General features: G+C 37.8%; 1 protein-coding gene across 6 annotated transcripts in view; it reads right to left on the bottom strand.

The window, feature by feature from the left end:
* Nucleotides 1-12,760, bottom strand: part of ATP7A (ATPase copper transporting alpha) — a 31,160-nt gene continuing 18,400 nt past the window's right edge. For all 6 annotated transcript variants that reach the window (XM_052813333.1, XM_052813339.1, XM_052813338.1 and 3 more), the window contains 15 exons: nt 12,434-12,659; nt 11,740-11,973; nt 11,348-11,439; nt 10,802-10,929; nt 10,477-10,631; nt 10,033-10,167; nt 9,013-9,207; nt 8,610-8,792; nt 8,081-8,294; nt 7,231-7,377; nt 6,646-6,788; nt 6,101-6,304; nt 5,384-5,501; nt 4,751-4,853; nt 1-3,919 (listed from right to left, as the gene is read on the bottom strand). In XM_052813333.1, coding sequence (XP_052669293.1) covers nt 3,643-3,919; nt 4,751-4,853; nt 5,384-5,501; nt 6,101-6,304; nt 6,646-6,788; nt 7,231-7,377; nt 8,081-8,294; nt 8,610-8,792; nt 9,013-9,207; nt 10,033-10,167; nt 10,477-10,631; nt 10,802-10,929; nt 11,348-11,439; nt 11,740-11,973; nt 12,434-12,659 — 2,554 coding nt within the window. In that variant the 3' untranslated portion in view covers nt 1-3,642. The remainder of the gene's footprint in view (nt 3,920-4,750; nt 4,854-5,383; nt 5,502-6,100; nt 6,305-6,645; nt 6,789-7,230; nt 7,378-8,080; nt 8,295-8,609; nt 8,793-9,012; nt 9,208-10,032; nt 10,168-10,476; nt 10,632-10,801; nt 10,930-11,347; nt 11,440-11,739; nt 11,974-12,433; nt 12,660-12,760) is intronic.

Below are 12,760 nucleotides of genomic sequence, written 5' to 3'. Positions count from 1 at the left end.
TGATTTAAAACAGTCTTCGGATGTTACATTTTTATTATATAGCTTATAATTGCCATTGTAATGATGGAGGCACAGTCTTAGAAGAATAGGAGATGTGAGACTATCTGTTTCTAGATGTAAAGAAATATAACAGCACTAAATTAACATTCCGGAACAGCATTCATTTCTCCATTCTTCATACCAAAATTGAATAAAAAAAAAAAATCTCAAGTTTATACCATTTCATTGGAAGTTCTAAGCAAAACAATAAACATAGTTTTTAATAAATAAAAATGCTTGCTTGCTTCCGTTGTGTTTTGTCAGCTTCACATTCTTTTTCACACATTCAAGTGTCTAGTCTTGTAAAAGTTTATTGGTAAGATTCAAAGAGCAATTTTTAAAGCCTCGAGCATATGTACTTTGTTTTTTAAATAAAGGACAGGTTTTATAAATAGCTAGTTACAGTATACAATAAAATAGACAAACTAGTAATAACAATTTCATTTGTAACTGTGTGTTTCCAAGTGATATTTTAAATTTCTGAATCCAAACTGTCTCCAACAGGAGTAACATATTTACATATAAAAACATTTACATTTGGGAAAACATTTAGCTCCCACACTATTTCACTTGTACTGTACATTGAAACCGAAAAATATTTTGGTTCTTCAACATAAAGCACCTTATATAATATTTTTATCACAAGATAAACATTCTGTAAGTCAGTATCACACCTTTGGCGGGGGGGTGGGTGTTGGACAGACAAACTATTTTCAAAGATCTGGACTCTGTATTTTTTAATCAATTATACATTACTCAAGTGTACTGTGTACTAAATTGAAGTTCAAAAGACAAGTCCAGATAGACTTTCCTAAAGAGGAAAACTAGATTGAAAGGGGCTTCCTGGGTCAGTAAGTGCTGACTACGGCTTTTGCTGGCGTCACTTCATACAAGCCTCTTTCAGAAAGACGAGAGCAATTTGGTTTCCACCCATACTAGCTCTAGCAGAAGCCGTCTCAGAACCTGATAGCTGTTATAGTTAAAGCGCTTCATCTCAGTTCAAGCCTAGATTTACCACAACCACTTGACACCCATTCATTCTTGGGCTAACACTGATCTTTAGCTCAGTCATTTCCTCTCTCTCAAGTTTGATCCTCCATCTGTACTTAAAAGCTGCTATCCCATTCCCTCCCAGCCAGCATTTCACTGTTCCTTATTCCCCAATAATCATCTCTGCACCTCACTAATTATCCTGGTTTTCAAAAGTAGCCTTATTTTTGTGTAACTGGATCAAATGCCAGGTTTCACAGAAAATGGAAAAGCCTAGAAAAACATCTGTATTGGGAAAAAGTTGGTGATAAAGCCAGCGTTTCACTGTAGACATTCAACCTATGCACAATCTGGACAACAAAAGGTCAAAGCCAAAGCGCCCTAAAAATATATTCAGAAATAATTTAAACAAATTCTTCATGCTGTTTTATCTACCAACCAGGAATTTAACCCTAAATTACTACTCTATTTCCTGCAGTAAGAGCATGATGTCTGTCATTTACATGACATATACACCATCACCAACACCTGCAGTAGTGAAACTCCCATCTGAAAGCACACTAGGATCTGCCTTGTGTCTTCACAATTAAGACCACCCATCAGCACAGTCCAGACAAAAATATGTGGCATACTTCCCTTTCAGCTGTGGAATCTTGCCAAGAGCACCACCAAGAATAAGTGTGGATAAACAAGAAAACTGAAATCTTTGGAAACAGTTTGCATGGTTATGAAGCACTACAAAACCATCATAACACGATCAAACAGTTTTTAGATAACTATCTGCTTTGTAAAAAACAGTTTTGTTGTTGAAAACCGAGAACATCATCTTACAGAATGGCTTTGCAGTAATGTATCTCAGCATTTCTTTAACACTACAATATATACATATAGCTATAATCTAATTTAAAAAAAACCCCAATCTATACTCATGTAGAGATACTAAGAACCAAAATCGGGCAACAGAAATATTTTGTTTCTTAAACTAGCGGCGGCAACAGATTATGTTGTTCTCCTCACTGCAATATAACAAGTACACTGATTTACTAACAACATATTCCACAGCACAACTCTTCTGTTTTCATACACTGGTATTTTTCTGGTAGTTCTCAGATAAAATGCAAAAGCTATTTACTTACGACTTTTTATATACAAAATCTATGCACTGACATTAGACTTCAAGTTAAAAAATTGAACATTATAGACAACTCTTCACCGTACTCCAAACTGACTATTTCTCTTCTATAAGCACAAATTGGAATTACATGTTTACACCACAGACTGTATTTCATAATGTAATTCAACATTATCAAACCTAGTAACTGCTTCAGATAGCCACCTCAGCAGAGGATTTAAAGAACAAGGTTTATTAAGTGACAAACAGGTAGCTAGCCACTGGGTGATGAACACCTTTATTTCTCATTGAGAATATTTTTAATATTAATGATTTCATGATCAAAACCTGTATTTTGGTATTTCACTTCAGTAACAAATGAAGACTGTCTTAATTCACAAAGCCTGGACCATTCCTGGTATACAGACACTTATCTTCACAAGCAACTGATGTTAGCGCAGTATCTGACACATAATAAATTCTTTGATGTTGTTAGATACCTGCAAAGACTGAACTGTAAAGATTTTAAAGGCAGTCTGTGTGACACCAGTCCAAACTATTCTGGTTCATTTACAGAGTGCTAGCAGATATTGGCAGTGAGCACTAACTACATTGCTGCGTTCTTAAAAGCTATACATTTTGGCTAATGCCACATCACATTCATATCGTATTGAGATGTTGCAGGATTTTTTGGCTCAGGAGAGGTTGGGAAAGAGCAAACCTCCCAACCCATTCAACCTTCAAGTAGACAATCTTAGTAGGAGTGTAGTGGGGCATGAATGTATAGAGTTAAATATGGGTATGATGTTAGAAAGCAAACCCAAAACCTCTCGGTTACTTCTACCTCACAGGAGGCCAGATCACAAATGGTGAGATGATTTGAAACTAGGAGTGTGAAAAGCTGGAACCAGAAGATGGTTGTGAAAAGAAAAGGCATTTGAGAGGAACCATTTCTGGTAGAAGACAGGCTATGGAAACAAGAGGGGTCCTGGAAGTTTTGAAGTAAGGCACACTTATCTGCAAACACAGAACCGTCAGTATTTGGCAGATGCAGTAATTTATAGTTTTTTAACACGGTAACTAAACTTGACCATGCATAAAGTAGCCTGTTATAAGGCTGGGCAGTAAGTTTGTGGTTCCTTAGTTTCCTTAATTGTATTTTGACATTTTGCCCCAAAAATCCTATACTGCAAGCTTCATGGAAGGGTGACATGGCCCTGTTTGCAAGCATTAACAGCCCATGCACCATTGTTTTTGGTAAGTCTAGTTTAAAAAAAAACCACCCCCCCCCTCCCCAAAAAACAATGACCCTGGAAAGTCACTGCAAAAACTAGCTTTCTACATTAAAGAAGAAATACATCTGAAAAGACCTCCAGAAATGATCAGTACATGCACAGACTTCTAGACAGGTGTTTTGGTTGTTTCTTCATCTTGCTTCAGTTTTGGGTTTTGTTTTTTTTTTTTTTTTGCTTAGCAGGGGTGGGAGGGAAGGGGCAAGCCCTTCATAATGCTGTGTCATCATCTTCTCCAAAATCTCCAACCAAAAGTGAATGCTTATCTGGTTCGTTAAGAACTATGCTGTTCACTGAACGCTTGTCTGAAAAGAGAGAATTTATGGAAGCTCTACTGTAATTGATGATTTGATCCATTAAGCTCAGTTTAGGAGAGCCTGTGCCAGTCTCATCAATTCCAATGTGGACACTGATTTGCGATGGGCTCTTGTGCCTCATTTGGCCACGGGCCCGAAACTCGAGTTTCTCAGCACTTGGTTTCTGGTACCTAAAGCAGGAAAAAAACAAAAGATGACAATACATCTCAGGTTGAAGTAAAGTACACTAAAATATGGAAAAAACCTAGCCTACATGCTATGACCATGCACGAGACATTTATAATTTGATCTATTATACAGTGATGGAAGTTTCTGATTTTGCAAGGCTACTATACAACCAGAAGCTAATTCAGTGCTTTTTTTGGCCAGGACACAGAACAGGTAAAGCTGACATGCATCACTCGGTATTTAACTGCTACGGTGGTGCTGAGCACCCGCAAAACATAGCGGCAAAACGTATCTACTGAGAGTGGACCACTGTAGCTATCACTTACCAACTCTTTACTCTCCTTCTGAAAACTCGTGTGTTAACTAAATCGCAAAAGATACCATTCCCACCACAGTGCTACACCACTCCTAACTGCGGAGCAGGGAACAGTAATGCAATGACAAATGCAGCAGCTTGGTTTACTTACTGCAACAATCCTCAGTGCCAGCGTGGTGTTTACAGCTGCATGTCTCAGAACCAGCCTGTCCTGACAAGATTCCTCACAAATACACAAAGGCCACTAAGGAATTTTCCATTCTGAACACACTTCTGATTTGTACATTTCTCTTCACATTAGAAATGACATTTTTAAACACTACTGTCTGAAGCGCTTTGGACCAACTGACTCTTCTCATGCAATAACAAAACCAACTACTGCTAGACACAGACCTGCCAGAATCATTCTTCAAGAAGCTTTGAAATCTGTCGTAGTCCCACCTTATTTTCTGCAACTTAAAGTGAAAGACCTGAGCTTCAAATCCAAGTTACAAACCACAAAATTGTTCATACTCACATCTTTAACAGCAAAGAAGAAAGCACAACAGAAACAGAGGAGGCAGCCATTGCTGCAGATCCCATCCAGGGCTGCAAAACCAAACCAATGGGCAGGAAGACACCTAGAAAAATAAAATAGCAGTAAGTTCAGAGCAGGAACACAGCATTATTCATATATTAGCACACGCAATTTCACATGGACTGTCTAATTTTACTTGTACTTCAATATGTTAACAAATAGGATTTTAGTTTAGTGTTAAATGACAAACATTTGATAAATAAATATTTGTGGTCTGTCTCAGCTAGAACCTACAGGTGAATACAGCTGGATGTGTCACTTATGCAGTCTGAAATTCAGAGGTAGGCATGTCTTGCTCACCTTGCAGTAAACTTGCAGTTCACAGGATCGGGCTCATTCAATAAACCTTTTATCTTATAAGTTATTTTGATGTGCCGAGGATATCCGTAATAGCCATAATGTGGGAGAAGGACAGCTCACAAATATACCACTGCAACAACCCCAGGCAGAGAACTCGGCACTTGCTGACAGTCAGAAATAAAGAAAATGGATACCCTTCCACACAATAGTAAACCACTACAATCTTCTACTCACTAAGCACAATCTTATTGCTGCGGGGAAACACTCACTTACCAGCAGCTATGGGAACTCCAATGAGATTATAAATTAGAGCAAAGACAAAGTTGATCCGGATCCTTTTCACAGTTTTCCTTGATAAATCTATACTTGCTACCACATCCATCAAGTCATCCTGCAAGTTAATATGTTTATTGGAGAAGTTAAAGAGAAAAAAAAAGCATACATGTAGCATCAAGTGTCATCATACTCCTATTTTAAAGCTAACTACCATACACTGGATGTAACAGACTATATATAGTAAGTATTCTGTAGGCTGCTCTAGTTTGTCTGCATAGAGCCCATACAATCAGTGCCAATCTTATTCCAGATGTCATTGTAATGCAAATAATGTATACAGCACCACTCAGTACAGCTCTAGACACCGACCACAACTTCTGTCAAGGTGTTGTTGATACGTAGGAAGAAGTGATATAACCTTGGAGGTACTGTGGTATGTTACTGAAATATAATTTATGTTTGCCAAAGGTCAGGTCACTTTTTCCTCCTTTGTCCAGTCTCAAACTTTAATTACTCCCAAATTTGTAGTACCCAGAAAATGGGGAAGTTTCCTTCCTAGGATAACTACTGCTACACTAAACAAACATGATGAAGACAATCTCTTCTCTGCTCCAGTTCTCCTGGCTTATGAAGGTTGTACACCTCATTCAAGACATCCTGGGCCTTCTAACCCCTCTTATCATCTCATTTTAATGAAGCACTCTTATTCCTTACCCTAATTAGAACCACATCAGCTGCCTCAATGGCTACATCAGTACCCGTGCCGATAGCAATTCCCACATTGGCCATAGCAAGAGCTGGGGAGTCATTGATACCATCTCCAACCATAGCCACCCGTTTTCCTTCGTCTTGTAACTGTTTCACTTTGGCTACTTTGTGGGAGGGAAGAACCTCTGCGAACACTTTGGTGATGCCAACCTAAAGGAAGAGAAAGTACAAAACTGTCTTGCAGCTTTTCTACTAGCTATCAAAGCTTCTGCCTTTAATAATGTGACTACGAAGGCTGAAACCCATGTTACCACTAATGAGCTAAAGACCAAACCCATCTGATACGAGAATAGCTCTGAATTCAAAGCTAATGCTGCTTCCATTCAAAAAGGCTTCTTTCATTCCCCCCTTATTCTGAATTTGTTTACATTACCGTTTGTCACAACAGACCAGTTCTAAGCCAGCCACAAGCAGTACCAATGTGACACAACATGCTTCCTGTAAGTGGGCGGTAGCAAGCTTCAAACCTAAACACAGGTAGAACAGCTTACCTGAGAGGCAATAGATCTTGCTGTTTTGCTGTTGTCACCAGTCATTAGGACAACTTCTAATCCCATACTCTTCAAAGTGTGGACTGCCAGCTCAGCTTCTGGTTTCACAGTATCAGCAATAGCTATCAAGCCACAAAGCACTCCTAAAAGGACAGAAAGAATGAATGTGTTTGTAATAAAGAACTTTATTGCTTTAGGAGAAAAACATAATTTTTTTTCCCCAGTGAGACCAATTCCAGAAACAGTAATATCGACAGTAAAAAGCAGAGTGAGAACAGGTATCAGGGCAGCAATGTTTAAGGCAATACAGAGCATGGACTGTCCAACAACCAAAAAAAGTCCTTTTTTCTCCTTTGATTCCCCTTTGCTGTCTTTGAAGTCTTTGCATTATTTCTAACTCTCCTGTCAACTAGAAAGGCAGGAAGAGGTCTCTCATATGAAAGTGTTATAAAAATAGGTAATGATCTCTTTTCATCCCATTATTCTACTTCAGGTATAACTGCTATGACATTACTACGTGTTACTTTATTTTAAACAGTGACAAATCAAGCTCTGAATAAAAAAACCAAACAGCACCAAACTTACCATCAACAGCTGCTAGAACTGCTGTGCGACCTCTCCGCTCATGTTCCGTCATGGCTTTATCAACTTCATTTTTAACAAGGAGGCCATTTCTATTCATCCATTCCCGGTTCCCAATGAGAACAGAGTATTTTTGAGAAGTCAGAGTAGCTGAAGGAAGAAAATACAATCCTACCATCATATGGATAACCAGGAAGCTTCCCTCCAGCTAATCCTACCCAGGTTCTTCCAGTATGCACTGAAATATCAATACAGAGAACCCAAAGAGAAAGAAAGTCTCTCTCAATACTTTCTGCCCTACCAATCTTTTCTCATGTTCTTGACATGATAGACACTAACATTTCTTCAGTAATGGGTAGTTACCACACCAGTGGACCAAGAATCACAGGTCAAAGGACAGTAAAGGACCAAGTCCCTTTCTCAGTGCTTCTAATATATACATATATATTTTTTTATATATATATTTATATATATAAACAGCCCAATATAGTTGAAAGATCTAACAATGAGCTGTTCTTGATTGAAAACCAGTCAGTTGTGCAAATATACATAACTTTGGGTAGCAAATGGTAACTTGGGATGAAGCAAAGTAAAACCAGAAAGAGCTGAAAAGACAATTCCTATATGATTTTCCAGCCCCATATTCAACATATAACTTCAAATTGTATTTAATCAATACAGTGATTGGTGAGTGATGGGTGAGGATGAAATAAACTAATGACCAGCTATTTCACATGTGCCTTGATGCAAGCCCAGTTCTCCAGTGCAGAAAAAAGTGACCCTGTTCTTAAGGATCCTAAAGACACAAAAGTAAAAATTATCCATTTTATCCTATAAACCAGACTTAGCTTACTTGGTAGTTCAGCATCAATAATCAAAGCAGGCTGCACCGATTCGTCTCTATTTTCCTCAATTTTCACAAGTGTCACATTTTTAATATTGTTTTCTTCAACCATTTCATTTTTCCTGTAGAGTAATGCTTCAATATTGGTGACTTTACAACTAATGCCGCAGCCTGGAACTACCTGAAAATCTGTACACGTCCCAAGGGTTTCTGATTCCAGTTCCTAAAGACAAAGGATGCAAACTGAGAAAATTCTTAAATACATAAAAGCATGCCACATTTAGAAACCCCACAAAATAAAGTGCAGTCAAACTAACAGGAGCAGAGAAATACTCAATCAATCATCAAAATATAAGTTTGAGTATCCAGTGCATCTAATATGGTATTAAATGATTTATGTGGCTCTACAATTTTCAGCCTTCCCTATTAAATACATCAATTACCTTCTAAGTAACACCAGACTATTCATACATATTAAGTACCGCAAAAGAGGTTCTTCCACAACACAAACTACTCTTTTCCTGTATAAATAACTTACCTTTTTGCAGTATTTTGTTATTGCTACTCCAAGAGGATGCTCGCTATTACTCTCTGCAGTCCCCACGATCGCCAGCATTTTATTATGTGGTAGCTGGTTACTCTCCACTAGAAACTTCACCTGCATCACTTCTGGAGTCCCATGAGTAATAGTACCTGTTTTGTCAAATACAACCACCTTTACCTGCAGCAAAACAGGAAGACTTTATTCCATGAACAAAGCTTTAGTGTACAGCTTCCTCAGAAAACCACCCAATTTAACCAAACTTCCTAACACGTACAATCATACATCACTTACTAACATGTACTGATGTACATGTAATGAATCTGCTCAGGCGGCAGTTGGCAAAACGCCACCGATAACAGCCTTTAAAGTTCTTGTAACAATAACCCACATATCTTACCTTATGTGCCATCTCTAACGGCTCTCCTCCTTTGATCAGTATGCCGTTCTGAGCTCCTACTCCAGTACCAACCATCACAGCTGTCGGGGTGGCTAATCCCAGAGAACAGGGGCATGCAATGCACAAGACTGTGATAGAGGCTTGGAAAGCAAAGCGGATTATCACTTCGGCTGCAGAAATGCTCTTATTGTAACCCTAGTGACAGAAGTTTATTTTAGTAATAGAAGACATTGAACAACAGAAACAAAAAATCTGCAAATGTATAAGCTAAAGTATTAATAAGTAAAGCACAGGCAAATTATGCAAAAGCTAAGATTAATGACTGAATTAATGACTAATTAACTAATGACTAAGTTCTGTTCTATACTGCATGCACCTGTGATCTGTTTTATTTATAGAACATTTTCCTAAATAAGGTACTGCATGCTGTAACTTTTTTACACTGTAGTATAATAAAAGATACTATATCAACAATATATACAATAACAAAGAAAGAGGATATGAAGATTGCTTTCCTGGAAACTAATAAATTCTAATCAGAAACAGTCATGAACCAAGAAACCTGTGATTTAAGCAACCCTAAGGTACAAGTTAGGATCCTGATCCTCCTCTATCATCTGTAATGAAGACGGATTCCACTGATTTCAAAGATGGACTTCCACAGAGCAGATGCAGAATTGGGGCTTGTGACACAAGGGACTTCCTTCCCCCACAGAGAAGGAATGGAAATTGGGAAATTTAGATGTTCAGTATTTACTTTTTTTATTAACTTTTTTTTTTTAATACTAACTTTCAGGAGTTGATCAATTACTGCAGATTCTCTTTAAGTATAAATGTAGGAGTGATACAATGTAAAAAAATATATAACATGAAAAACATAACAACAACAATAACAATAATATAATATCTGTAGTCAGCAACTGCCTGCAAGGATAATTCAGAAAGGGAACCACTGCAGTCTACTAGACTTGTAGGCTAACTATTTTTTAAATATTTCAGGTGGTGTTTAAGAAGACTTACCAGAAAGTATTTTTCTACTATTTCAAAATCCACAAATCCAATTATAATCCAGGCAAAAAGGGTAACCACAGAGACAGCCACAATAGAAGGAACGAAGTAGCCACTAAGTTTGTCTGCAAATTGCTGGATAGGAGCCTAGGAAAGAGAAACACGTCAGCTCCAGCAACATTATGCTTACTCTCTTCTACGCCTTCAGACATAAGATATAATCACAGCTTCTGTCTGCAGCACATTTGGCATTCCACACTTTATAATTACATATTTACTTAATAAGACAATGAGACTTGGAACAGTAGACCATATCAAAGTCCTTATTCAGCAAGATACTTCATTATGCAACTGCAATTCAAATCTAAACAATCTTATCCACTCTTCAAATGACTTGGTATGCTGATGCCTAAACGATAAGACAAAACCCAAGTGCTTAATTTCATAATACTCTACCTTTGAGGTCTGGGCCTCCTCCACAAGTTTAACAATTTGGGAAAGAGTTGTATCAGCTCCAACATGGGTTGCTGAAATCAGTAGTGATCCATTCTGATTAATGGAACCTGCAATAACTGTATTGCCAGGTTTTTTAGTCACAGGCATCGCTTCACCTAAGGAAAGGTCAACAACAGAAACTACAGTGTATTTTCCAGCAATACTGTAATAGCTACCAACTCCTAACGTGCAATTACAAGACTGAGAAGAACATCAGCTTCAACTTCCCTTCTTCAGATGTGTTTAAAGTAAAACATTTTCACACTTGCAAAAAGCAAATGCTAACCTGTGATAAGAGATTCGTCTACCATAGAGTGTCCTTCAATAACATGACCATCCACTGGGAATTTGCCTCCTGGGATCACTTTGACAATGTCACCTCGTTGAACCAGTTCGACATCAACTTGCTCTTCACTAAAATGATGTATAGTGTTTTTAGTAAGAGACTGTTAACTGAAGTTACCCAGGCAAAAGGAGTTATCACTATACACAAAACATAATCCCATTGGTTGACATTGTTAACATATACAAGAATTATCAGAAGAAAGGCCATTTTAATGTGCACTATGATTATTTTATCATAATTTTATTTACTTTCTATTGAGAAAATCCACTAATTTTCTTATCACAGCAAAAATTAGCAAGATTCCAATAAAACAAATCAGAGCAGTGTGAATTTTTCTGCATTTTAACTTTTACGTCTGGCAAATCTGCCAGCGAATCTGACGTTATTTGCTTCATAGTTCTACAGAATGGTAACATTTGTCTGTGAATTAAGCATATTAACAACAAAAAAGGAACAACAGAAAAAGCAAATGACAAAGCAAGATACCTTAAAAGAACGTTATCAGGGCCCAAGGTAACAATAGTAGCTTCAGTAGCTTGTAATGAAATTAGTCTTGCCAGTGCTTCTGATGTTTTACCCTAGAATAATAATTTTCATATTTTTCTGACTATGCTATTGAAAAAATTGCTGGGTAAATGACAACTGCGTATGTTGCAATTTACCCTATTAAGAAAATACTTTCTGCAAACAGACTTATATTAAGTCATTTCATATCTTTACTAGTTCAGTTACCTAAGATGATTTTACAACAAAGAAGGTTAAAAGAACCTAACAAAGCTTTTTTTTTTTTTTTTTTTTTTTTTTAAAAAACACAACATTCTGATATGATTCTTAGTGTCTTGCAGCTTGTAGGTATCATGGGCTTTTATCTTCCTTACCTTTGCAACATGCTCTAGCCACCGGCCCAAAGAGATGAACACAAACAGCATAGGAGGTGTGTCAAAGAAAGTTACAGGGTTCACTTTTGCTTTCTCAGCCATTGCAACTAGAAGAATAACAAACGAGTAGACAAATGCAATGGAGGTTGCCAAAACAATGAGCACGTCCATATTTGCAGTTTTGTGCTTCAGTGCTTTGTATGCCTGTATATAGAAGTGCCAGCCTCCAAACATCTGTAATAAAAAAAGCATCAGTTGTATTTTATACACACATTTGTAATGCACAGCAGCAGCATTTCCATAAGAGAGGGAGACACCCATTTTATTTGTGTTATTAGCCTTTTCCATCTCCTCCTGAACAAAATCCCAGTTCTAGCTGAAGGCTACGATCTCTACCACAGTACTCTCAGCTCTTCTCACTTCCACGCAGTTCCACCAGCTCCCCCCTGCTCCCACCACAGCACAGCTGGGCGGCCTCAGATGCTGCCTGACTGCAGAGCACCTCTACCCTCAGTGGCCTGCCCGTAATGGTCCCTAGCACCACTTATTTTGGCAACAGCAGAAGCATGTAACAACCTCAAAAGCATTCTGAATCAGCATAATTACAGTCACCTTTTCAAATTTAATTTCTTCATTGGCTTCCATTTTGAGTGTTTAAGACCAACAAACTAGGAGTTGTCATATTTCCACTCACCTGTACAGGGACACAGAGTAAAAATGACAGAAAATTCATAACAGACAATCCTGGTAGGAGCTGGTATTCCAGGACCATAGAGGAGTGAAGGGCCTCCATTTCCTCATTGCTCATGTTGTGATGTGCACGAGCATCTGCAAGCTGACTGTCCATAACCATCATGTAAATCATCAGCCCCATGACAGGAATACAGAAAACAAGACTCACGACAAAAGACCTTTTCCACCTCAGATTTAAAAAAAGAAAAAAAAAAGAAAGAAAAAAAATTTGTTTTGCAGTCAAGTGTTGGATAACATTTTAGCTAGCAAGTCTGCACAGTCACAAAAA

The sequence above is a fragment of the Harpia harpyja genome, chromosome 18 (assembly GCF_026419915.1).
Source record: "Harpia harpyja isolate bHarHar1 chromosome 18, bHarHar1 primary haplotype, whole genome shotgun sequence".
Taxonomy (NCBI): Eukaryota; Metazoa; Chordata; class Aves; order Accipitriformes; family Accipitridae; genus Harpia; species Harpia harpyja.
Note: the sequence above shows the minus strand (reverse complement) of the source record. Positions and strands in the feature narration are given on the sequence as shown.